This window comes from Crocodylus porosus, unplaced genomic scaffold (genome assembly GCF_001723895.1).
Source record: "Crocodylus porosus isolate Cpor-Errol unplaced genomic scaffold, CroPor_comp1, whole genome shotgun sequence".
Lineage (NCBI taxonomy): Eukaryota > Metazoa > Chordata > Crocodylia > Crocodylidae > Crocodylus > Crocodylus porosus.
In genome coordinates this window covers 18,114,827-18,142,390 of record NW_017728923.1, presented here as the reverse complement: position 1 = coordinate 18,142,390, position 27,564 = coordinate 18,114,827, and the positions used below count along the sequence as shown (strand labels likewise).

The 27,564-nt window shown below is 46.0% G+C and overlaps 1 protein-coding gene and 1 long non-coding RNA gene across 2 annotated transcripts in view; both read right to left on the bottom strand.

Annotated features, from left to right (window-relative positions):
- The window catches only part of CPPED1 (calcineurin like phosphoesterase domain containing 1), an 89,666-nt gene extending 76,470 nt beyond the window's left edge, over nucleotides 1-13,196 (bottom strand). The window contains exon 1 of the mRNA XM_019540141.1: nucleotides 13,088-13,196. Coding sequence (XP_019395686.1) covers nucleotides 13,088-13,151 — 64 coding nt within the window. The 5' untranslated portion in view covers nucleotides 13,152-13,196. The remainder of the gene's footprint in view (nucleotides 1-13,087) is intronic.
- LOC109313522 lies at nucleotides 1,951-9,515 on the bottom strand. The gene is made up of 2 exons (XR_002102073.1): nucleotides 8,930-9,515; nucleotides 1,951-2,193 (listed from the first exon to the last, which is right to left on the bottom strand). It is a non-coding gene; the product is annotated as an uncharacterized LOC109313522 (long non-coding RNA).
- Nucleotides 13,197-27,564: the final 14,368 nt, after the last annotated feature.

Genomic DNA, 27,564 nt, shown 5'->3' with positions numbered 1-27,564 from the left:
TCTTACCTGATCCAGCCCTCAATCAGGAAGGCAGTCACCGCCTTATTCACATGCATGTCGCCCCTTGCCCACAGCTCCTACTCTCAGCCTCGCTGCCCATGCAGCCTGTGCTACTGTCCTGGGTGGGCAGGGTGGACCTTCGTGTGGACAGTGGCAACAGATGGGTTTGGAGCCCCAGAGCTGCTGCCTCACTGCCAGTGGGCCCTGAGCGGCCAAACTCCCACAGATGCCAAAGAGAAGCTGTTTTTGCAAAGGCACCTGGTGCCCGGCACAGTAGAATGTCCCTCGCACAGAACCTTACCCTGCCTGCACACAGCTCAGTGTCTCTGGGGCAGCCTCAGCGCTCAGCCCCTTGCGGTGCATGTGGCGTTGCCATGGCTGAAGCAGGAGCCAGTAACAGTCCCTTTGCTGCTGACCACTGCACCCTTAACTGGTTGCTATCAAACTTGAATTTGCACATGTAGCAGGGTCTCCCCTGTGGGTGAGAGCCCCATCAGCTACCTGGGCTCCCACCTGCAGGGGCGCACCATGACCAACCAGAGCTGGGAATCCCACAACTGAGTGAACTCTCAACCCCAGTAGTTGCTGACTCTGTGTCCCACAGCTACAGATGCTGGGTTCCAGCAGCTGCAGGGTATGGCTGTGATTTCCAAGCCATGGGGGTCCGTGAAACCCCTAGGGCTAGAAGATAGCAACTGCTGTGGTCTCCTAGCTGTGGGGGTGATGAAACCCCAACAGCTGGGAGATTCCAGCCTCGGGGTGCATGAAACCCCCAGGGCTTCCCTTGTATTGGCAATAAGGCACAATGGGATCTAATGCTCAATCATGACTCCTGGCTATGCACGCGTGGCTTGGCATGAGGCACAATTATGGATTGTGCATTAGATCCCATTGCACCTTTATCTGCACATGTAGGGGGTCCAATGGCATTACAAGCCATTGATCTGCAAGTGTAGGGGGTCCATCAGTACAAGCAGTGCAGCAGCAAGGAGGAACAGGAGAAAGCAAGAACCTCTTAGAAGTCAGAGAAAGCCAGGGGCTTCAATTCATCAGACGTACACCAAGCAGATGTTTATGCCAAAGCTTAACTCTGAGCAAGATAAAGATAGGACTCCTAGGACCTACCACTTTTCTAGTACCTTGGGGTAAAAGGTTGGCTTATCATCTGAGTGTTGCTTCTTAACAATGTGGGTCTCTTTCAGATTGAGCGGTCTATTTAGTCCTCCAGGAGTCAAATATAAATTTTCAAGGTTCATGCATGAACACACTGGTATGAGTGGGTGGGATAGCTATGCATGGTGATGTGGAAAGGGAGAGTTTGATGTGATTATATTAGAAAAAGAGTAGTTCATTAATACAGAGATTCTGGAAGGATAATTGACAGAAGAAAGGAGAAACAGAAGATGCAGGGGTGGAGGTAAAGAACAATGTGGGAAAAAGAAAGATTAGAGAGTTAAAAGGAAGGAATAAACAATGGAAAGAAATTTAAAATTATGTTAAAAAACACCATTATCTATATCAAAGAGGGTGGGGGGAAGGAAGTAATGATGAATGGAATGAAGCCAAGATGGGAAAGAAGGCATAACAAAAAGAGAAACGCATGAAGCCAGGGTGTGTATGCAGTTTTTAATATATTTAAGTAATTTCACTTGCTTTTGTTAATTTAGCGACCAGGTTTTGTGAGGTATAATTTATCAACATTGGGGGAAAATGAGGGACAAAAAAAGAGAGTGACAGAAGATCAAGAATATCTTCAACTTTTTCTGATATTTGACCAGTCCAAAAAAGAAGTTGTGGTTGAGTCGTTTAACGAGTGCTCATCTATAGAGTCATCTATAGAGGTGCACTCCAGGTGAGAGCATCGAGGCTAGAGATGCCAAATTGGGAATATTTTTCCTCTCTTTGCTGTGTATCGAACAACTTACATTCAAGAGAAATAAAAACTGGTTCTTCAGATTCACAAAGCCTTTATTACTTTTTCCTTATATGAAAGAACAAATTCAGGCTCTTGCAAACTCCTTAAACAGGGCTAATGTCTGGATGTTGTACTGCAACATCTCTTAATGCTAATGCATGGAGTCATGAGAGACAGCGGAACAGTTCTGAACGCCCATGATCTGGAGAGATGAACTCAAAAGTGGGAGAGGTACAGAGAAGAGCAGCAGGGATGAGTAGGAGAATGGAGACCTTCTCCTGAAAGAAGAGAAAAGAAAGATTAACTTTTTGGGGGCAGAAAATGAAAACTGCAAAGATAAATCCTTTATCTCTGTAACTATGTAAGAGTAGATAAAATGCAAAGAGGAACGTATTGTTTAAGCTAAGCCAAGGCTGAAAGAGGACAAATGAGTATAAAACTGGCCATGAATAAGGAAATTAGAAGAACATTTCTAACCAAAAGAGTTAAAGTCTGGAATAGCTTCCAATAGCATTACTGAAAAAGAAATTTAACTGGTTTTAAAAAGGAGCTTGATAATTTTGGGAGAGAGATTACATGCCTGGTTTTCAGCAGTGGCAGGATACCAGACACAATGAGCCTGGAGAGAAAGACCTTCCCTCCTACGTTCCCAAAAGATTCACCAATAACGTGCAAGGGGTGAAGCAAGGGATGAAAACCTGAGTCTCACTAAGAATATGGAACTTTTTTTTTCTGAAGCAGGAGCAAACTCAAAGGTAACAGAAATGGGGAAACCTTAGAATTTCTTCAGATGCTGATTAAGAACAGTGCCATAAACTGTAAGATAGCTCACACTGCCTTTTTCATAACTCTGAATGACTCTTTTATGGCATTAGTGTTTCCATAAAATTTGCATATAACTGTGAAAAACTTCCGGTTATTTTAACTGATCAAATGTTATTTGAGATTTAACACTTGTTCTTTTGTTTCCATTAAACATTCCTATATAAACAGGACAGCTTCCTTTCTTCATCATGCACCAATTTTTTGCTTTATTGAATAGGGCTGGCCGTACAAGAATTCCATGTCTACACAAAGTTTGCCCTTTTTCCAAAGCCAAAGAACAAGAGGTGCTTTGGAGCATGGACTTGAACTTAGCTCCTCTCACACCCCCAGCAAGTGTCTAACTACCAATATAGCAAGTCTCTCCCTCTCTCACTTCCACCCTCTCTCTTCCTGTTGGAGCTGTTCCCCTTTTTATAAATAACACATTCATTGGGTCAGAGATAGACTGACTCGACAAATATAAATATTGCCTACTGCATGTGTGGTGGATATGGATGATGATCTGAGAACCACATTTTGTTTCCTGCAGAAAAATGAGGCTTTTCCCCTTTAAACGGGAAAAAAAAACCTGGGAAGCCATGGGTTTCCTCTTGCAGGCTGACAGTTTCAGCTTGCAAAGAGCTGCTTGAGGCTGGGGGGAGTGAGAGGACTATCAGATGCAGGGGTCCACATGCATGTGCCCAGCAGTGCAGCCAGGCAGTATGATGGGGAGCAACTCTCACAGCTGCCTGCAGGAGCTGCCTCTGTGGCCGAATGGGTGGGACCTAGTACAGGAAGAAGTGCCACGCTGCCCTGCCCACCCAGCAGCAGTGGGAGGGCACAACCCTCCACTGCCAACATGGCACCTCACCTTGACAGCCATAGCAGCACAGCGGGCATGGGGTTCCTGGCAGCAGTGCAGAGTTGTGCACCTGTGCTGCAATGGGCAGGCAGGGGGTGTCTCACCTTGGCGGTCACGGAGGTGCAGTGCTCTTTCCCGTGCTGGGTCCTGCCCGCTGGGCTGTGGAGGCAGCTCCTGCCCAGTGCCAGTCTAGCCAGGCTGCAGCCCCATGCCCTGCTGTAGGCATAGAAATCTGGGAGGACACATGCCCCCTCATGACCTCCTGATGCATCGCCTGTGCTCACACACCCCCTGCCCCACATGCACACTCCCTTTTCCACACACTGCAGGGTTTGGGCCTGAGGGCAACAGGTTAGCAGTGAGGGGGCACCAGCAGCAGGGCTGGGGGTGGTCTATGGGTTGGGAGTGAGGGGACACCAGCAGGGTCAGGGGGCTGCAGGTCAGGTGTGAGGGGTACCAGCAGGGCTGGAGGGGTGGGGGACAGTGGGTTGGGAGTGAGGGGCAATGGCATGGGCAGGGCAGAGCACTGGCGTATCAGGGCTGCTCGGTGCACAAAGCAGTGGAGGAGCAGCTACAGCTAGGCTCATGTCCTGGTGAGTAAAGCAGGCAGGGGGAGCTCTGATCTTCCATGATAAAAAAAACCAAAATCAAACACCAAAATATACATGTATTTAGAATATATTGTGTTATTATGACTGAGGCACTGGTAGGGTTCCAGACGACTTTAAAACTGTAAATATATCAACAAAACGTGTTCAGCTGACACCTATACATACACATATAGTGGCATCTCATTTTATTATGGAAAAACACACATTTTGGGTAGGTTTTTTTACAGTAAGATAATTTGGGATTTTTAAACAGAGAAACCAGGATCCCCAGTGATAACTTGCTCTGAACCAAGCAAAACAGGAATTTGAACCTAGGTCTTTCACACCCCACCGGAGAATGCCCTAATCAACTGTTGGTCCATTGGCTACTCTGAGTGTCTCCCTAGCTTCCACTCCAGAAATTCAATCCAGGAGTTGAGTAATCTTCCTGACGAGTTTCTTTTGTGCTCTAAAATTCCAAGAAAATTTTCATTTGGGGGAATGGGGATGTGTCGGTGTTTTCCTTCAAGAATATTTAAGTTTTTCCCTTGGAGGAAGGGAGGGGTCTTCAAGAATCTCAGCCCGGGAGTTAAGTTGATCAATAAGGCTGAATTACATTCTTTTTCAGGACTACAGAGGAGCTACACAGAGCAGCAAACTTCATATTACCTAGGTCTTATTTCACTTTCTGAAGTCAGACATACATTTAAAACTGTGTAACGGTCAAGTGTCTTTAAGCCTGTTGATATCCAGTTAAATGAACCTCAAAGAACAAAAGATTGCCTGAACTAATTGCTCCACAGCTCTCCCTAGAGAAATTAATTCCAATGAGTCTGGAAAAATTGCATGCCCCACAAGAGCATACAGAAACTAGAACTGACAAGAGCCAGCCCCAGCATGGACTGATTTAAATCAATTAATTTAAGTCACCAAGTGGAAAGCTTCAATTTACATAATAGTTTTAATCAATTTTTTTTTTAGTTAAAAGTATCTTTTTAAAGAAAGGTGAATTCTCATTGGTTAATACAATTATTAAAGGTTGTAGACTTTACAATTAAATAGAGCCTTTACACTAGATTACATATAACTTTTCACTACCCAAGAGGGGACATTATAAACGTTTAACTGATTATATGGCTTAATGTTTTCAGAGTCTTATAAATTTCATATTTACTATGCTAGAAAAGGGTGAATAATACATTGCTTTATAATTCATCTTCTGCTCATAATGTGTGTCAAGAAGATGCATTAAAATAAAGAGTATAAACCCAAATTGGCTCAGTGGATGATCCTGGTGAGTTATAGCACGGGTGGCCAACCTGAAATGTGTGCCAAAAGTGACATTGGCAGCCTCTGTATGAGGCACGTCACAGATCAGGCACAGAAGCAAATAGGGAAACAAGCAGAAAGTGGAGCAGCTGACTGGGTAAGAAGCACAGGGCAGGGAGCAGCAGATTGGGCAGGGGAAGGGAGTCAGAGTGGCAATCCTGGAAGGCCTAAGGCTTAATTTGTGGCACATCAGCTGAAAAGCTTGGCCCCTGCTGAGTTATAGATGGCAACTCCCAAGCCCAACATCTGTTATAACTTTGCCAGCCTCTGAACACCCATAGGATCAAACCCTTAATATGACCTATTGTGCCACGTTTATAAATCTTGACCTCAAGTATCATCCCCAATTCTTTAAGTAGAAAAGCACACATTTTGCAACTCAATGTTTTTTAAGCAGAGGGTTATAGATTCAGTATACTAATTTTAATTTTAAGGAGGTTAGAGAGACAGTTTGGGCCTTAACACGTTTTGTATTAAATTCAGATTTTTAAAAAGAAAGATGTGTTGTAATTTAAATGCCCCCCCCCACACACACATTTACCAACCCAGGGCAAGCCATTTTAATCCTGACATGTCTTTAATTATAACTTTATCCCAGACTACCAATATGTAGATCACACCCAGTATAAACTGTGCATCAGAAGTGCATGCTCTGTCATGGCAAGCCCTAAATCAGTCTCTTTGGGACATGGAATATAGGACACAGTTCAATTTACAACCTACCAGCTAATCAAGCAATCACACTCAAAAACTTGTTTTTTAAATGAGACATGCCACTTCTTAAAGAGCTGTTAGACTAACTGTATGAAGTCTCCATACACAGAACTTAGAAACACCTATGCTAGCCTAACGTTTTTTTGGCTGAATATACCAAGATTTGACTACAGTTCGCTATGAATATTACCCACTTGCTCCAAGCTAAAGTAATATTTTTAATTCAAGGAAAATTGCGAACTAACAATATCCCACATGCAGAGAATACATTTTTGTCATTAATTTTCAGCACTTTAGTTGGCTTTGACCTATTCTGATAATTCATATAACATATGGATGCATAGCTCCAAATACAACATGCATCTGTGATTAGTAGTCAGGGTAGGCTTACATATTGAGGCAGAAGAGAACACAAGGTTTTTATAGCAGCTGTAACATTAGAAATATATACTGGTAATGTGGGCCTTTATTCCTCAAACAGCCTTTTAGGCATGAAACATACCAATGACAGGTACATCACGGCACCTTTAAAAAGATGTTCACCAACAGGGCTTATGAGCCTGTACATTTCATAAGATGACACAAACATTGTCAATCATTAGGCAGACCTTATCTTTGATTCTTATTCATTCTGCTCCAACATATGCCAAGATATCTGCACAAACACAGGATCAACGCAATATCACATTAACTGCTGAGGAAGACAAGTTGGCAGAGGGTGCCAGTTTTTGTGTCTGATCTCACTTTTTGCTTCTTCTTAAATGGCCTCTTGAGAAATTAATCCTAACAAGTTAGTAGCAATGCACTGCAGGAGAAAAGCTCATTAGAAAAGAGACTGAGCCCATCAAAAGGCATTTTAGCGACACTACGTTTTTAAGTCTTTTTGGTGTCTTGGCCTGACTTCTCTAGTTATTTTCTAACCATCTTCATTTCTCACACATTTTCTTGTGAGAGATGCAATGCTCTATTAAATGATTGCATAGAAGCATTAGATACAAGTGCAGCATCAACAGCATTTTCAGAATCCATAACACTTTTTGAAATAAAGACAGTCTATATAAAGCTCATTTTTCCTTGAAAGCAGTACCTATTAGAGGTGTACCAATATATTGGTCCAATATTGGATGGGCACCAATATAAAGAAAATTGTTGGTATCAAAAATCGGCCTGATATAGCTGGTAATTTGGCCGATAAATTATGTACAGTGCAGCACATGGGCAGTGAGGAGCACAGCCTGGCAGCTTGAACAGCAGTATTCAGCTGGTAAGTCTGGTGTGGTGGAAAGGGAGGGGTGTGGGAAGGCGCTTGGGGCAGGGCAGATCAAGGCCCCCGCAGCAAGGGAGGAGTGGGGCAGGGGCAAATGCTGCCCAGCCAGGGTGGCGTGGGTGTGGGATGGAGCCACAGCTCGTTTGGGGGGGGTGGGAAGGGCAGCTCCCACTGCTGTGCACTGCTCATCCAGGAGCCACTCGTCTGGCAGCTCCTGCCGCTGCTTCTGCTGCTTGCATGGAGGGGTGCCGCCGGATCCGCATGGGGCGGGCTCTATCCCAGCAGGGGCTGGGCTGCGCTCAGGGCGGTGGCTGTGGCAGTGGGAGGGGGCTATGGGGGGCCTGCAGCCACCCCAAAATTCACAACAGCCCCCGCCCCCCCCCAGCTCCCCCTCCCAGCACAGCCTGGCCCAGCTGCCATCCAGCTGGGAAGACCTTGGCACAGTCCCAGCCCCAGCCTGCCCTGTTCCATGCAGATCCAGGGGCACATGTTCCCCTGAATGAGCAGCAGGAACAGCAGCTCCTGCAACGGGAGCAGTGGCAGAAACTGTCGGATAAGCTGCCAGACGAGCAGCTCCCAGACAAGCCCTCCCACCCTCTCTGGACAAGATGCAAATCTGTCCCACGCCTACCTTGCCCCGGTTGGGCAGCACTTGCCCTAGTCCCTACCCCAGCCCCACTCCTTCCTCACTGCAGGGACCTTGATCTGCACCCCACGCACCCCTTCCCTTCCATTCCACCATAGTAGACTTACCAGCCAGATACTGTTCTTCAAGCTGCTGGGCTGGTATTGGAAATCAGGCTGGTATCGGCCAATATGCCTCCTTAAAAATCAGCTATTGGTATTGGCCCCAAAAATCTCTATTGGTGCACCCCTAGTACCTATGCAGCTACTATGCCACCTAAGTAGAATCAAAGCATTTTTATATCAAGATGATGATGAATACAGTATAATAATGCAAACAGAAGAGACCCAAGAAATGTCCATGCTTGTTGACAAACTGTCAAAAGACATTGACACAGCTTCTTCCCCAAAAAAAGAACTCCTGAAGTACACTGTCCCAAGTGCTGTCTGTTAGTATGTATTAAATACCAAGCAAAACAAAGTATTCTTACTCATATGTTTACAACGTTTTGTAATCAAGTACTTAAAATGTAAATCTCCCTGTCTGTCTGTTTTCAAATATGGAATACTATGAAAAATAATCAGGTTTGCATTTCTTTTCCCTTAGCAAAGTTTTTGAAAAAAATTAACCTTACAGCCAGATGTCACATTGCTTAAACTGTAGTTTCCCCCCATATCTAAGAATACAGAAGAAACTGCTTCATACAGGGAGAGAAGTGGAAATGGCATTTTTACAGATCAAGCAAAAGGAAAGGAGATGGAATGTTCAAGCCAAGACAATCTTTATACATCATAGGGTGGTAAAGGAAAAAAAATGTATTTACCTTGTAAATACTTGTTTTATAGTTACCTCCAAGAGAACATTTTTAGTCCTAAACTGGCTTGCTTTAAAAAAAGAGAGAGATTTAATGAAAATACTTTATATTTACAATATCTTTCTAATGCTAAAATTTCTCAATAATTATGACTTTCAAATTGTGGCCATTATTATTTGTAAAAGCTGATACATTTTAATGCAGTCTTTAGTTTCTGTCTTCCTTAGAGACCTCCAGAGAATAAACCAAGAAACTTCTGCTCTATGGCCAAGGTAAACTGTTTTGTGATCTCTACTGCAGTTTAAAAACATCTGTTGAAATCGTTTTCTGGGAACTTGTTTTAAAATCACCATCAGATTTCTCTCCCCAAGGGAATTACCAGCAGAACTTTGCACCTATGTCACTTGCAGTACTAAACTGCAAGATACTAACAAAAATAACCAGCTCCTGAGAACCTATCTCCCTACGCCATAGGCACCACATACTCCTATCATCACTTGTACAATCACCTTTATTTTTCCCAAGTCCTATGTGCCATATTTACTGGAATCCAAGACAAAGTCTTTTGCCCCATTCAACATGGGGAGAAAAGTCCCATGTTTTAGATTCAAGTACAGAGTAAAGGGTGGACAGGCAGCTGCTGCGGCTCTGACTCTGGCCAGAAGTCTAGGTCAGGGCCAGTCAGGGCTGCAGCAGTTGCCAGACCCCAGCTCTGCCTCTACCTCCTTCCTCCTGCTCCTGCTTAATGTCAGGAGTGGCTCTGGTCACATTCTCTTCCAGGAAGAGCATGTGGAAGCTCTGGCTCATCCTGGCCATGCGGTCAGTGCCAGCAATGGCAGCTCTGGCCCGAGGTGCTGCTGTGTGGCCACACAAGAGCTGGAGCTTCCACGGTGCTCCGTGCCCTAGAGGAAATGGAGTTGAAGTTGCAGGGGGAGGTTAGGAGACAGGCAGCATGGGGGACAAGTGTGGGGGGCCTAGGGGGCCATCTGCTCCCCTGCAGCAGCAGTGGCAGGGAAAAAATTAAGGTGGTCCTCTGATCATTAGTTTCTATACATGAAAAATTAAAACAAATTATAAATTTTCTATATATAGAATCTAATTATTGGGGGGGGGGGGTCATCCTAAATTCAAAGTCACCTAGGATTTAGGTAAATAAAATGCTTGAAAGCCCTCTCTCCTGTCATTTCCAAGCCTTTGCTAAATATGCTGACAGAAATATGATCATATTTTGAACTTCCTTACAGCATCTTTTTAGGGCATTTTAATAACGTGCACCTCATTTGGCAAAGGCAGCTGCTACCTGAACCACAGAAGGGGTTGGAAACTTCCCTAAAGCACCAGTGCAACTGTTCAAGGCACTGGGGATTCTGAAACACCAGCTCTCCTGGGCAGGCAGGACAGGAAAACAGATCAAACAATTCCAAAGTCTAGAGAGATCCATTTTGCCCATAACATTATAAAAGCAAAGTGCACAAAAATATTGTTCTGGAATAACAGGTGGAGAAGTGGATCTATAACAACGAGATGGGGAAAAAGGCCACCAGGTAGTGTTTCAATGAAAAAAGTACAATCATAGCCCAGAGATGTGGGTTTTTTGGAAAATTTGGAATTTTAAATTTTTCCAATGCCCTGAATAAAGCCAGAACTGATTCAGCATGTTTATTTGACTTCTATTTAATAAACAAAACTAAAAAAGTACCCGTGTTAATTTTATGTCCCAAAAGCCACAAGTATTTGAACTGAAATATTTGATTAGGAAAAAAATTAAATACAGCACACTTAATGTGGTTTAAATGTTATATTAAAAAAATTCAAAGCTCTATGTGGAAAGAAGTTATTTTTATTGGAATATTTGTAAAAATGTAAAGACAATACACAATAGCATGTACTTCCCTTGCATTGTTTGTTTAAATTTAAGGAAAAAAACCACAAAGGCACTGAAAACTGTTGACATACTAATTTTAGGACACCCAAAGAGCTGTGCATGATGTGCTGTGCTTTGGTTTTGATTTGACTGGCATAGCCAATTAGGTGAATTCATAACTTGATTTTTGGCTTGGATTATTAGGTGAGTGTATTTACCCTCCTGTTTACAAATCAATAAAACATATGTACTCTCTCACACACTTCCTAGGGATAATCACCTGAAAAATATTAAAATTACAACTTTGAAACTGCCAAGCTTGCCTAATATGCCGGCCTGCCTACCTGTCTATGGGGCAGTCTGCCCAGTCTCGCCTGACATGACTTTGCTGCTCCCATAAACTGGTGGTATAATGCAGGAGACTGCCTATTTCCTCACCCAATGCTAGGGGGTGTTATCTGCAGCTCCAAACTGTCCCTACACCACAGCCCATTCCCCATAGATGGCATCTCAGTTCTTAGTCTTCGGCCCCACACTGGGCCCTATAACCCTTGAGTCTGGACCCCAGCTAGACCCCCTTCCCATCAGGCGACCTCATTCTGGGCTGCCTAGTTCCCTGCACTCTTCCCTGTCTTGGGTGTGGCCCCCCCAGGACTTTTGGCCAGAGACCCTGGCCTCACCTCCAAGGCCAGTCAGAACCCCAGGCCCTCAGCTCTGGACATCCCTCACGGTGCCCTTTGCCCCTTTTGACCACAGCACTGACCAGCCGAGGGTGCCTCAAGTCAGGCTTCTGAGCAACTAGCCCACACACTCCAACAAGGGTCCGCCTTCTCAGGCCCTGCTATGGGATTACCCACCCTGCTGTGGGAGCTGGGGTTAAGGCGCCCTGACCCGCCTCTTATGGGGGTGGTAAGTAGCTTGGCATTTCCTGGGGGCTCCCATACCACTAGGAGCCCCACCAGGCCACCCGTCCCTGGCCAGGTGCAGTTTTAGGTCATGCCCAGGACCAACAACCTTCTGCTCTTACCTCAGGATATCCCAGCTTCCAAGCGAAGTGGTGCTGGCTCCTACCCTGGGGGTCTTTAAGAGAAGGCTGGATGAACACCTTGCCAGGGTCATTTGACCCCAGTACTCCTTCCTGCCATGGCAGGGGGTCGGACTTAATGATCTGCTCAGGTCCCTTCTGACCCTACCAACTAGGAAACTATGAAACCCCTGGGGAAGATCAGGAGCAATGGATACAAACTCCTGGAAGGTTATTTCAGGCTCAATTCCAGGAAAAACTCCTTCACAGTCAGGGTGTCCAGACTGTGGAATAAAATCCCTTCAGTGGTGGTAAGGTCATATACCCTGAAAAGCTTCAAAAGGAGACTGAACAGTCACCTCGCTGGGGACTCCAGTTGTCTTTTCCTGCCTAGTGCAGAGGGACTGGACCTGATTATCTACCGGGTCCCTTCCAGCCCCTGAGAGTCTATGAATCCCGCACAGCTCAGCCAGGCCGTGTTTCTGCTTGGGCTGGCAGCACCAAACTGCAGCCTTTACAGACCTGGTCCTCAAAACGGATGCCGCCATGAGGCACCTGCTGGCTGCCTGTCTCTGCCCTGAGGGTGGCAGGCACCCAAAGGTGCACTGGCCACATATTGTATTGGTATCCATTCATTGTTACTAGTGAATTTGATTAAACGATTAATTTTTAGACAGGGAACATTTCCCACAGGAAAACAAAGTGGTGGAAAATTTTTCTGTCAAAGATGGCAGCTAGGATCGTGTGGAGGAGACCCGCGGCCATGAAACGGGAAAGCACAAGAGAAGGCGTCTGATCTTCAGTGCCAGAGTAAAGTCACTTGGGCCTAAAGGATCACCTCTTCCAACAGTGTGTTATTAAAGCGTGCCTCACGCTGAACTTCAGCTTTCACCAGAAAAAGAAAGGAACAAAGTAAACCTGTAACCCGAGGGCAAACACGGGCCTCCCACACGGGGCTGTGAAACGTGACCGCGGGGAGGGGGGGACCCGGCTGACAAAGCTGCAGGCCGCCGGAGGCACTTCGGAAACGCGGCTCCGGCCGGACCCGCACGCGGAGCGGGGCCGCGACGTTTCCCCTCTCACCTGACACTGCTTCAGCTCCGGAGCGCGCGCGGGCGGGGAGGGGAGGGGAAGGGAGCGCGGCTCGCAGGCCCAGCCGCGCGGGAGGAGCGCGCATGGAGGCTCCCGGCGCGGAGGCCGAGACAAGGGGCCGCGGGACGCCCGACCCGGCCGCAGCAGCTTCCCCCGCACCCCCAGGCTCCCGCCCCGCGGCGCCCACCTTGGCGGAAGCCGCGCACGGTCCTGCCCCGCGCCCTCGCGAATACATCCTGCCCCTCGGCCATGGCGGCCCGTCGGAGTGGGGAGGCGCCGCCTCGCTCAGGGGCGGGCCCGGGCCGGGCTGCTCCGCCCTAGTCACCTGCTGGACCCGGCCCCACCCCCGCCCTGCGCCCGGCCTTCATCCTCGGCCGGGCTCCGTGTGTGGTTCGTGTGCCTGGATGTCCTGGGCCTCAGTCCACTGCGGAAACTACAAGTACCCCTTAAGAAAGGAGGCCACTGGGGAGATTATACCGATCATGGGAGACTGGGGACCATGTACCCCACTTCCCCCGTGACCAGTCAGCAACGGGGGGGATCCTGCTACGCCAATCTCACCGACTTCCAGAAGTGTCCGACGTGTGCCTGCTCCTCAGCTGGCACTGGTGCTCCCACCGGTCTCCCCTGTCTGTCACCTAAGCGGGGAGCATGGCCTATCGGGTGCACAAGCACTCTCAGGGGGTGCACGTGCACGCCCATGTACCCCCTGGCGTCTCCACTGATACAGATTCATTGCTTGGTGCAACAAACAGGAAAACAGGGACAGGGCTGAGGTCATAGGTTAATCACCAGGGCATCGGAAGGGGACATCAGCGCAGCACACCGACCAGCGCCTGCTGCCCCCTGAAGGACTCGAGGGACACAGACCAGCGAAACTGTCTGAGCATGGGGTTGTCAGCCCTCCAGGATTGCCCTAGAGTCTCCAGGAATTAGATATATACATCTTTTCCTATAAATCTACAGGCAGTCCTCAGACTTACACCACAGTTGGTTCCTGAAAACAGTGTCTTAAGTCAAAACGTAACTGGGAACCGATTTTCCCATAGGAAACAATGTTATAAATGGGGGATTGGTTCCTGAACCAAGGCCCGATACCCTGTTTTCACCAAAAATAGCCCAGAATTTTGTACTCAGTCACTTGTAGATGAGTAATATAGCTACATTAATGCATTTGTATTTTAAATAGCAGTCATATTGATTTGGAAGAACTTCTTTGAGGTGACATTTTCAAGGGTTCTTGGCTGGTGTCTTCTTAGAAGTCTTGGCTGCAGGTTTTTCTGGAGTCTTGTCTGCTTTCTTAAAGTGTCCAAGGAAGTTTGGACAGATGTGCTCCAGAGAGGTGGGTGACACAGTGACGTGTTCATTGGCATGGTGTCACATCCAATCAAGCGTTGTAAAGTCGAAAATGACATCAGAAAGTTGAAACAGGGTGTTAATTTAGAAATGTTGTAAGTGTGAAACGTATCTAGAAATGTAAGTCAAGTATTGCCTGTATATTTATACAATATAGATTTCTTCTATAAAGCTATATAGTGTGTGTGTGTGTGTGTGTGTGTGTGTGTGTGTGTGTGTGTGTGTGTGTGTATGTATGTATGTATATATTTATATAGGTATAAATCTCCAAGAGATGCTGAGAGTCACCTGGGAGATGGATGATAGGGCATTCATTAAAATAAATAATATTAAATGCTGAATCCAATTTTTACTGTAGTCCATAGGGTTTTTAAAATCTAACGTACATTTGCCTTCCTGACGTGAAGTCTACACTGTATAGAGTATTAATGTCATTACATCTTATGATGAAACCTCCCAGACTAGATTCAAACAGACAGTAATGATGCGTAGGGGGTGCATGGTTGGTGAGATTGGCCGCAGTCGCTGACTGGTCGCTGGGGACGCATGTGCCTCTCCTGGCTAAGGTGGCACCAGTCACCCAATGCAGAGTTGGCAACCCTATCTGGGCAGTAGGAGGCAAACAGGTGGGCGAGCACAAGTGCCCTCCACCCCGGCCCCTAGGTCCTGCTGGCTGGGGCCACAGCCACCTGCTCCTCTCCACATGCCTGTTAGCCTTGGGCAGAGAGATCCTGGCCCTTTTCCCATGTTCATTGCAGCCTACTTGTCACTAGGCAGTCATGGGCTGAAGCATGGACCCCTTTAGGGAATGGCCAGTGAGGGGGTGACAGCCCCACAGCAGTAGTTAGAGCAAGATGCCTAGGCAAGGCTAGGTAGGAGATATCCCTGCTCTGGCCTGCCTAGCCTTTTTTGGGCAGTAGGTCCTTGGAGGAGCAGCAGTAGGTCAATACTTAGACTGATGTTTTTACTGGTGGTAGTCAGCCCAGAGAGCCTTTCTAGGACTCTGAATGGCTCAGATCTGGTGAATAGGGTGTGTGGAGGGAGCAGAAGAAGCAGGCAGGTAGGGGTAGGGAGCTCTGGGGCAGAGGTGGTGGGTGGGGAATTATGCTGAGCACTGGAGAGCTGGGGGCAGGGGGGGCAAGGAGTCTTACCTGCCCTGGCTCTCTTCACTCCAGCAGGCTCAGACTGCTGCAGTTCCCCCAAGGGCTGCTCTTAGTGCCCCTTTCACTGCCTCTCCCACCAGTGCCACAGGGCTGTGCCTGGCATGGCAAGGCAAGGCCTCCCAGGGGGCATCATTCCACCCTACTCCCACCCTAGATGTGCTACTGGACATGGAGCTGTGCTTTCCATGGCAAAGACTCCTGGGTGCATATTAGCAATCCCCCTAAATCAGTGTTGGGGCAGGTGCCCTGCTTGTCCTGTCACCAGTTATGGGCAGGCACATGCTGCAGGTGGTTATTAAGTCCTTATAAAAGCCAGTTAAAGTAAAGTAAAGTTTCCAATTCAAGAGCACCAGACTGAGACCCTCCTTCAAGAATGTTTGGATCTGGCTCTTAGTCTCTGTGATTCCAGTTTCATTATTACTAAGCCTGTAGGCTCTCTTCTGTAACCCTCATCATCAATAGCATATTTGATCTTTTTCCAGGTGTGGGTCACGGATGAATGTCATGATGCTCAGGTCCTTTCAAGCAATGAGTGTGATAAATGTACAGAGTATACCTACATTAGCTCCTCTTCAAGTAGACTCCTCTGATATCTCAGCCTGAGCATTGTCTGCTTTAATGACGGTGACATGAGAAATTTCCATTGTGTAATTTAAGTATACTTTTTGTCGTTTTGCAGCTTGAGTGCTGCATTGATTTTGTTTGCAAAAATAAAGAACACGTTCAAGTGTAGGGGTGAGAACTGGAGTGATTTTTATTCTCTCTCTTTCTTCAGTCTGCTCAGCTTAGAATTGTAAATTCCTTGAAGCCAGGACCATGGGCCAAATTTTAAACAGCTCACCTGGTGTAAATATAGCTAATTCCACTGGCTTCAGAGTTATTTCAGATTTACTCCAGTTTAACCATGTATTTTACTAGGAATTATAACACTAAACAGTTTATATTTTGCTTTATGGTTTGTTTTGTCAAATAAAGGTCGTGAACATTCTGGCAAGTATAAATAATTCACATTAGGTCAGCATGTCCCAGATTTGTGGGGTTTGTGCCCCATTACCACTCTCATAGCCAGTCTTGTACCCGCTATTTCAGCTGCTGATTCTTCTCCCCACACTGCCAACAGCCCCCACCACTTTCCCTGCTGATGTTTACCCCCACTGCCAATTGCCACATCTCCACTCCCCCCTGCCAACCAGGGGTACATGTTTAAATACTGAATTAGGCTATCTTGTGCTCTCATGTACACATCTGAAAATGTAGAATAACTGCAATCACTTAAGAAGTGTTACTCTGACTTTACATAGTGTAAATGACAGGAGAAATTTGGGCCACTTGCCTTCTCAGTTTCCACTTCTCCTCTTACATTGTTAATATTCGTAGGTTGAATTCCACTAGTAAAAGTTTCCACCTAATGCTAAATATTGTATAATAGACAAGAGAAATAAAAGATAGGAAGAGATACAAGCAGAGGAAAGTGAAGTGATTTGTTCCAAGGTCATGCAGTTGTCAGCGACAGAGATGGAAATAGAATCCAAGTCTCTTAAGACTTGGGCAGGTACCCTGTCCACTAGACCATATAGACCTAGTACATCATTTTAACCATTAGGATAACGTAGAAAATCCTATTACAAACCTTTCCAGGTTTCATTGCCGCAATGTGAAGTATGTTATACACTATTTAAGCAATCTAAAGTGCTAATCCAACAAGCAATTCTAAAATTTACCACCATCTATCTGATGGGCAGTTTATTCAAAGAGCAGTGGTACAAAGGTTTATTGAAAGAAAGCCATTTGCCACTCACAAGTAAGAAAGCAAGATATAAAATTGCTGCTATAGAGGAATGGTTCAGGTGAAAAGGACAAGGAGACATAGGTCTAGACATGAGAGTTAAAATTGCGAAGTGCAGAGATGCAAATTTGAAGCTAAACTATTTTAATCTTATCCATGAAATGGAATGACTGTGTGCCATCTGGAATTTGGAGAACCCAGTGAATGCTGGAGGTGTAAACAGCACACATAGGATTATTAACATCTGTTTTTGATATGTCCTGATCTACACAAGTCCTTGAGGGAAGAGCCAGACAAAATAAGGGAAATTAATAAACCCTGATATAAAAAGGACTATGCCTTTTGGTTTGGTTTAGAGACAATATGGATTTAAAAGGACTGGTTAAATAAGGAATATGATGGATAAAAGCTGTTTTTAATTTAAGAAAGAGTAACTCGTATCCTATAAACTAGCAACATCCCCACCAGAGAATGGATTATATCCCTAACAGCTGCAATACCTTGTAAATGGATGGTATTTGCTCCAAAAGCCAGGCAAAATAATTTTTGAAACTGCTTGGATGCCATCAGGAACATAAACTAACCATGGGGAAAAAACTCTAATACCCTTCAGGACCTCAGCAAGACTGGGGGGGAAAACAGGAGGGTGGGGAGAGGGCAGGGGAAGGGGGTCTGCTGAGATACCATAAGAGGAAACAAACTAGAACAGTGCTGGGATCAGGAGGCTCCAGGATGGCTACAGCAAGCTATGTCAATAGATCAATCTGAGCCTAAGGGAAGATGGGATGTAACAAACCCTAAGGTCTTCACTCAGATATTACTAAATCTATGCCCTGGGAAAATTTCTTTTGACTTTGGGGACTTCTGAGTGTATCTGATGGTACATTTAGCCCAGAATATTCATAATTACTTCTACATGATGAAAGTATACTGTAATGTCAGTGGCAGTGGCAGCATTTTGGCTCTTTAGATAACATTATCAGGAACCTGCCATCTGATAATGGGAGGGGAATGTAGCTTGGGATGTTTTATATAGCTATGAATGAGTCATTGTTCTACAGATGCTTACCTGCTTTAGGAATAAAGGCACAGAAAATAAAGATCTTTCCTATCCTTTGATAGTAGGGAGCCTCATATTCTCAAAGGGGCTCGGAAGCATGTTACTAATCTTTATTATTATAAATAAATAAATGAATGAAAAAAACGTTTTGCACAAACTGAACTGAAAATCAGCTGACCAGGACTGATCCTTGCTGTTGCTAAGGAGGGGACACAAGTGACATTGATTATTTCCACAATTAAGAATTCACAATAGAATTGATTTTTATCTGACTCATTTAGTGTGGGTAGGCTCCATTTGTTCAAGAAACTTATTATATATTCTTTGAATCATTGTAACTATGAGAGAGATAAAAGTTGATGTAATGAGTTAAACACATTATTTAACTCAATTTGTTTTGCACACTGAATTCTCACTCTTGACACATTTACAGATTCTATTTACATATTGCCTGTCCATTTTTGTTATATTATAACAGACATCACATGTAGCCGTATTTTAAAAAATCCCCTATATCTGGTTCAGGGTATCTCAGTTTTGGAGGCCTGTCACAGGACATGTTTTGAATCTGATTTTCAAGGACACTGGGTATGTCTACACAAGGTGCTCTGAGTGCAGTAGACAAATGCTAGATTTAGTTAACATTGCAAAAAAAAAATCATCCGCACTAATGCAGAGTAGCACTGATTATGGTTATTAAGTTTAGTACTGTGGCAGGGCGACCTAGGGGTCCCGTGACCTCCCCTAGCACCCCTACCTACCGTGCCAAATTGGGTCTTGAATGCACCCTCTATCTCGCCCGCCACGTCTTGTTGGTATATCATTAATGGGAGGCTGCCTTCCTGCCCTCCTTGGCACGGGGTCTTACTGTACCAGAGCTGCACCTTCACGGGTGCCCCCTCGCTTCTCCCGTGGCCCTCGCCACACCGGGGCCTATCTCCTGTGTTCTCGCAACCCACGCCGGGGCCTTGCCCTTCTACCGTCGCCCACTCTGGGCCTTGCCTCTATATGCGCACCCCCTTCCCAGGGCCTGTTCAATAGGCTCACCCCCTTCCCGGGGCCTCGCACTCCCTGCCCGCACTGACGCCCTCGCTCGCGCTTCTCGCACTCCCCGCCCGCACTGGGGCCCTTGCTCGCACTTCTCGCGTTCCCTGCCTGCACTGGGGCCCTTGCTCACGCTTCTCGTGCTCCCCGCCCGCACTGGGGCCCTTGCTCGCGCTTCTCGCGCACCCTGCCTGCACTGGGGCCCTTGCTCGTGCTTCTCGCGCTCCCCGTGGTCGGGGCTCAGGTGGCCACAGCCTTACCTGGCCCCAGACCCCCTTCTAGGGTCCTACACCCACTGGGCTTCTGCCTATGCTGAGCTCTTCCTGAAGCTGCCCACACTGGGCTGGGGTCGGGACACCCCAAAACGCAGTGCCCTCTCTGGCGCTAGGAACACCCCCACCTTACTGGGGAGCTCCTAATGAGGCCTCCTCCACCCCTACTCCTCCTCCGGTAGTAACAATAACCAAAACCAAAATCTCTCCCTCCTGGGTAACAACATAAACTTCAAGCCAACCTGGCTATCCCTCATGTACCCTTATCAGGGTTTCTTCCACCCAGCGTTATCAGGCAGACACTGTCCAGCCATCGGGCTTCTCCGCTATGTTCTTCTCTGCTTGCTCCAACCGAGCTCCCTTCCTCCTCAGCAGGGGAACTGACTCTGGCCTTAGCCTTCTCTGTTTATAAAGGCCAGGCCCTGCCCCCTGACGGTCAGGTACCCAATCAGTTGCCATAGCAACTCCCACCTGCTGCCCTGGTGAGTGGCAGTTGAGCCCATTTACTACTATTCAGTAGCAGGCACCCCAGTGCCCTGCTACAAGTACTAGTCATTACAGGTACTAAACTTAATGTGCTGTAATTACAGCACATTAATGAACGTGTAGATATGTCCACTGAATGCCTGCAGTGCTTACTGACTTGGAGTTTGGGGGATTTAGCACCCTCAAAAAACATGCCTAGTTCTCTCAAGTTGGTCACTCTAAAAATTGAGGAATCACAGATCAAAATCCACTTTTGAAATCATAATATTATAATAAAGAGTAATTTCCTGTTATTGCACTGGACTAGCACCGGACCCCAGTGGGGAGGGGAGGTGCTGCCATAAAAGGGAGCCCAAGATGGCTGGTGTTCCCAACCCTTGCCACTAATTGGCTAGGAGGATTGCTAGTCATATGGCCCCACCCACCCCCACCAATTGGTGGTGAGAGGTGGGGCTATATAACGGACAGATCTCACAACCAATCAAGGGCAAGGAGTGGGGCCACCAGGTCCCCTTGGCCAATCAGAGGCATAGGGAAGGCCCTGCTGCAGTTAGCCCATGAAACTGGCAGCTTGTGCCATGATCTCCCCGCAAAATTAGGTGGCCAGCTCCTCAAGTTGGGTAGACCCCTGCTGATAATGCTGCGCTGGTTAAGGTACAATTGATGCCATAACAAGTACTGAATGACAAGAGACCAGGGGAAAAAATCAAGTGATTAGAAGATCAGGATGTTCAATTGTGGGATGAATACAGCTGTACCGAAAGGTTTGGATGTATTTAAAAGTGGAATGCTCAGGATCTGTCTTTCCTTTACAGGAGTGTACAGTATCTGGCACTAGGACCCAATACTTGATGAGGCCTTTAAGTGTAACCACACAATAAATAATAAACTATTATTGATGTCTACACAAGCAGGATTGAAGGTTCTGAACAATGCCTGGGTCATTTTAACACTCCCACCACATGCGTCATCAGGTGCACAAATAAGGGTGACAAATATGGACAGCTGGAACTGGACAAAAATCATAGACCCAAGTACCCTTTAATAATGGGAAAGTTCATATCATGATCTTAAATCTGAAGCTAGTATCTGTCTTTTTTTTAAATAGCCCTTTCATTAATGTGCAAAGTTAGTCTAGCAAAAGAAGGAGAATTTACCTTATGCTTTTTGTATGCATGGTCCTTTTCCATGTAATTTATCAACAATGAAGGAGAAAAAACAGTTTATTGAAAAAATTAAAAAAACAGAGAGGCTTATTAAGTGCCATTGCTATTTCTTTTTTAAAAAGCAGAGCACCAATGATCTTTCAATTATGACAATTCAATAAACCATCAATCATAGCACTTAAATGGTGTTTTGAACTAGACATATAATGCAACTTTCTTTTGACTTAAATTTATTACAGACAGTCTTGGTAGATCTTAGTATTGTACTTGTGCAAAGCAGAAACATTACTTCTCAAATTGACTAGACCACTTGGTTACTTAAAAGGGATCAACAAAGATTTTTTTTTGGAAAAAATCATCTAAGACTTTCCTTTCCAGGAAGAGAAGTTTGTTTTTTTCCTGATTGATTTTACTGTTTAAATATCATACATTTTTAAATCTAGTTTCCATGGCTTTTCTGGACAATCTTTTCAAGGCTACCTGTTTAAGCAAATAATTTATTTTTAAAAAGCATATGTATCACCATTCACATTGGCTATATCAAAGAAACTGCAGTAACAAAATACATATTCTCAAGAGAAATTCCTGTCTCCTTAATTTTGCAAAGGGTTGATAGCTCAACGTCATCTTTCTATTTTGCAAAGAGAACAGGAGCCATAAAGCCCATGCAAATGAGGTTGGATCCCTAACAGCAGAACTGTCCTTTTTTGTTCCAGGGACTGGCTGTGATTACAGATAGGTGTGGAAATGGCAGGAGAAACAAGCCATGGATTAGTAAAATATTTTCCTTTGTTGGGGTTGTTCATAAAAGCTTTAGTATCCCCTTAGGCTGAAACCTTACATTTAGTTTATGCAGACAGCTACGCAGAAGACTTACTGTTACTCTGAGGTCCTGGGGAAAGGCTTCCATCCTTCCAAATCTTCATAGAACTACTCTCACTCCGCCAGCACACAGTGTTTTGAATAGGTACCAGCTCTTCACATATTACGAACTTACACTATAACATTGTTTCTCAACCTGTGGTACATTTACCCTTTGGGGTACGTGAGACACAGGCAGCGGGTAAACGGGTACCCCACCACTCTCTCTCTCTCTCACCCTCTTTTCCTCTCAAAACTATGGCAAAAAATTTGGTGTGTGGCGCTTTCAATTCCCCAGTAATAATTTGGCTGGTTCAGCCCTCCTAGCTTTGGCCAACATAGCCTTTAGCCGAGGTACCTACTTGAGTTGTGCGCTCCTGGTGTAAAAGATGGCAACTCTACCCACACCAGATCAGATGTCTGTCATATCACGGCCTTATATACACAGCCCTTCTTCCAACATATAGCACACGTTAACCTGTAAATATAAAATCCCCTGGAAAAGTGAGTGTTGGGGTACTTACTAAAATTTTCAGAAGTTAGGGGGTACTTGGTACTTAAAAGACTGAGAAACACTGTACTATAAGACTATACTAAAGAACAGAACTAATATGTTAAACTAATATACTTTTAGTTTAAAAGTAGGGGCTAGGGTGCATATCTTCTGAAGAGAGGCTGCGGGAACTTGGCTTTTTCAGTCTAGAGAAGAGGAGACTGAGAGGGGATTTAATAGCAGCTTTCAACTACCTAAAGGGGGGTTCAAAAGACGATGCGCTAGACTGTTCTCAGTGGTGACAGGTGACAGAACAAGTAGCAAGGGTCTCCAGTTGCAGCAAGGAAGTTTAGGTTAGATATTAGGAAGAATTTTCTCACTAGGATGGTAGTAAAATGCCGGAACAGGTTACCCAGAAAGGTGGTAGAAGCTCCTTCCTTGGAGGTTTTTAAGACCCGGCTAGACAAAGCTTTGGCTGGGATGATCTAGTTGGGGCTGATCCTGCTTAGAGCCGCAGGTTGGACTAGATGACCTCTGGAGGTGCCTTCCAAACCTAATTTTCAATGATTTCTATGATTCTATGAATATGTTAACTAATATGACTCTTCTGGAGCATAATGACAACCTACTGAAATGTACATTTATGTTGTTGTGGATTTTCTGTCTTTTCATGTATGGTAGATACCTTGCAGAAGAAATATTTCTCAGTAATTAAAATTGAAAATGAACAAAGAAACTATTCTGGGAAAAACACATTAATTTAAGCACAAATGACCCATTTGAGGTCTTTACCACTCAGGTAATGACTAAAGAAAATGAGTTAAGAGACTGATGAAGGACTCAGAATAGATAATTATTGCTATTAGAAACCTTTTTGTTTAATTTGCAAAAAAAATGTGGTTTCAAAATTAAATATTACTTAATGATTTCCATATTCCAGAGTGGACCCTTTTTCCAGCTGTGCTTAGAGCTTCTGTTCTCAGATTTTCAAGGACCTTTTCCATTCCATTAAGGATAATTTTTAACTAATTTGAAGCTCCATTGTTCAATAATATTATCTTAGTAATAAATAATATTTTGCATTTCTCTTCCTTTCGTCATCCAGAGATCTTAAAGTGCTTTAAAAAAAGGGAAAGGAGGAAAAGAAAGAGAGCAAAAAGGATTCCCTTACTGCAGAGTGCCCCAGCCTGAGGCTTACACAGACAAATGAAGGCACAACATGCAAGGAATGGATTTTGGTTGGCAAATTGAAATTTTTATTAACTGAATTAATGGTGAAGAAAGACAGTACTGGAAATGCCTACCAAGAAAAACAGTCTTGTGGAGGAGGGCATGACTTACCACATGACTTACAAGATGTGATGCACTGACTAGCTATTACTATCCTCCACTACCTTCTTCATTTGAGGGGAGGGAGGCTGTCCTCATGAGATGAGGAATTTCCTGATTTGTGCTAGACTTCCCTTATCTGAAACTCCTGTGTACTATGCTAGAGTTTACCCAAGGAACTGTTCAAATGTCAATTTTCCAAACTCTATTCTGGAACAAGGCAAAGGGAGGGAGCATCTGGGATAAAAAGTAGCAAGTATATTTCCCCTTCTTTCTCTTGCAGATTTAACAAGGACCTCAGCAAATGAATTCCTGCCTGCTGGCTTGATCACAATACTACCTCTCTCCTACTGAAACAGCAGGGGCATTTCCAGACATGTACTAAAGCATATGCACATTTTTATATAACTGACTTTGGTATGCAAATCCTCAGCAGCACAAACACGTCAGGATTATGTGCAGACATACAGGCAGCCATATGCATAATTTTGATTTGTATGGAAGCATCAAGGATTCCTTTGCTATGGGTCCGGCACATGCCCATTTCTGTAAGTAGGACAGACATACTAAATACAAGATGCTCCACAGAACAACTGTATATAAAACAAGATATATAGGGAAGGGGAATGTCAGTTATATACAACTCAGAGAAACGCAAAGTCCTCATCTTCCTTTCCAGAGCTCTTGTTAGTGCCCATTAAGTTTGCATCTGCAGTTCAAAACAATTTTGCCTGTGTCTAACTGCCAGTATAAACCAGGCAGTTGAAGATGCAGATACTCTGTTTTACACCCACAATTCATTTGTACAGGTGCAAACTGGATACAGAGGAAAACTTTTGAAAATCTTAGCTTTTAGGAAAATCTGTACATTAACACAAAATCTGTACAGTGCAATGGAGGAGATATTTCCTTCCTGACTGTTATACTTTGCAGCCTCTTTAAGCATGCTTCTGTGGTATTCTTTTCCATCCTTTAAATGTGTCTAAGATTAAAAAAAGAATTATTATAATAATTTTCTAGGTAGGAAAACTGAAGTTGAATTGCTAGAAGATCCTGATGTGCATGCATAAAAAATAGTAAGCTACTCAAACTGTTAGCAAAAGTAGTAGGATCCAACCAAAAGTTCATGGTGCCATCATCTGCAACATTTTGTAAGGTGTTCATTAATGTCATCTTTCTATTTCACAAAGAGAACAGGAGCCAGAGAGCCCACGTAAATGAGGTTGGATCCCTAAAGACAGAACTGTCCTTTTTTTATTTCCAGGACCTGGCTGTGATTACAGATAGGGTATGGAACTGGCAGGAGAAACAAGCCATGGATTAGTAAAATATTTTCCTTTGTTGGGGTTGTTCATAAAAGGTTCAGGACCATCTCTAGTATCACCTTATATTGAAATCTTAAATTTAGTTTAGAAAACTAAAAAAAATAGCCTTTTTTGTGGAGGATCATAGGTCTGATGTAGGCCTACTAGTCAACAGAACGTGTGTCTACACGAGACTAATGCGTAGTAGACTAATTCACTGCGTAGTAAAGAATCAGTGTCTAAACATGATGCTTACGGCACAGTTAATTAGTCTACTGCATGGTTAATTTGCTACCTGCAAATGCAGGTAGCAAATTAATGGCATTGTAGTTACTGCACTGTAGTACATGTGTAGACTCCAACTGAGAGCAAATTTGCACCTGGTCAGCCCCACCACCAAGGAGCCACCCTTGGGCTAGCCCCAGGGCCATGGGATTGGAGTGGCTCCTTACCTGCCCTAGTCTGCCCCTTAAAATGCTGCCATGACCCTGGGGCCCTGATCATCTGCAGCTAGCCTCTGGCCACAAGGTCCCACAGCAGTGGCCCTGGGCCAACCGCAGTAGCTTTGGGGAACTGAGGGCCTCAAGTGCCTGGGGGCCAATGCTTACATTTGTGCCCCTCCCCCATCACACTGCCCACAGATGCTGGCAGCGGCATCACCGGCAGGGGTGTTGTGTCTGCTGTATGGCAACTGCCCACAGATGCCACTGGCAGCATCAGTGGTTGCAGGGGAGGTGGCGACTGCCTGCAGATGCCGCTGGCAGCAGTTGTGGTGGCTAATCTGAGGGGGGCACCTGCATGCCCCCTACAGCAGCTGACTGGAGGTGGGAAGGGGAGGACTGGATACCAGAAGTGCTTCCCACTCTACTGCTGCCCCTTTCAGTTTCTCAACCTGTCGGTGCCTCCCCCCCCCCAGCACCTGGGGGCCATGGCCCCACTCCCAAGCCCTCCCCCATCAGTACACCACTGTGCAGCAGCTTGCTCAGACACCAGCACTGTCCCTCAGCGCAGCCCCACTGCCTGCCTACCTGTCCCACACCATGCCCCCACGCTGGGCACTGCATGTATGTGCCCAAGACTGGCAGCACCTGTACTGTCATGCACAACTCCTAAGAGCCATCAAGGGAGCCATGCTAGTGTCATCCCTGATGGCACACACCACCTCCCAGGGGCAGAACTGGTCCCAGGAGGAGACAGTGGACCTCATAGTACTGTGGGGGAGGCTAAGGTCCTGAGTTAGTTTGCTCGAGGTGGGTGTTCCAACGCCTATGTCTATGAGGTCCTGTCAGGCTGCATGTGGGAGCATGGGCACAACTGGTCAGTGCTACAGTGCCACATAAAGGTCAAGACCTTGCAGGCACAGTGGGGAACAGTAGGTCCACCCAGGAGGCAAGCCTGGCTATGGCACTGCCTGCCCTCAGCAGCTCTAGCTCCTCCTCAGATGGAGCCTCTTCCTGGGCAGCCAGGTGGTGCACCCCTGCACCCCAGGACACCGCTGGGAGCCAATATCATTGCCACCTGCCACACCCACTCAGTAAGCTGAGCAGTTGGGAGGGCTTTCCCCACTCCTGCCCAGCTCAGCCAAATTGCCCCTGGCCCCCTCAGCTAGGCAGGCACAGTCATCTCACACATGGAGGAACACGTCGATGCCAGCAGTGATGTCATCCAGTGGCCAGGTTCCCCTGCTCAGTCACCTGCCCCAGGACTCTTGTCATTCAGCACCCCCAGCCCACCCTGGCCCAGCCCCACTGCTCACCCCGGTTCCATGCAGTCCTGGAGTAGAAGTTGCCCACAAAGCCAGCACTGTGTGTGGGCCCTGCTGGCCCTGACCACCAGCTTTAGGAGGGGGAACTGGCAATGATGGCAGAGCAGGGGCCATCCTCACCCCTGGGCAAGCCCTCTGTCTACCAACTTCACTGAAGCATGTACACCCACAGTGGTGCAGCCAGAGGCCAGAGTACTGGGTGCTTGTCCCCAGGCTCCTTCCCCTAGGTGTCCCCACTCCACAAGGGCACACAGAGCACAATGTACATAGTTTGCATGGGGAAGAGGGTGCTTTATTGGTGGTGGGTGGTGGGTTGGTAGAGGGGTTCTATGGGTCAGAGAAGAGGGGAGAAGGGCTCTGTGGTTTGGGAGGTAGGGGGGATAGGGTCTGTTGTGGGGGAGGGAGAGGGAAGGGGCTGTATTGTGGAGAGGAAGGGGGGATGGAGGTCTGCATTTGTGGAGGAGAATAAAGTGCTTTCAGCAAACAGTTAGCAGTAAGTGTGGTGCTGGGGGTGTGTGTTGGGGCTGGAGTCTGGGGACGCCCATCCAGGTGCCATACAGTGAGGAGTGCAAGAGGAGG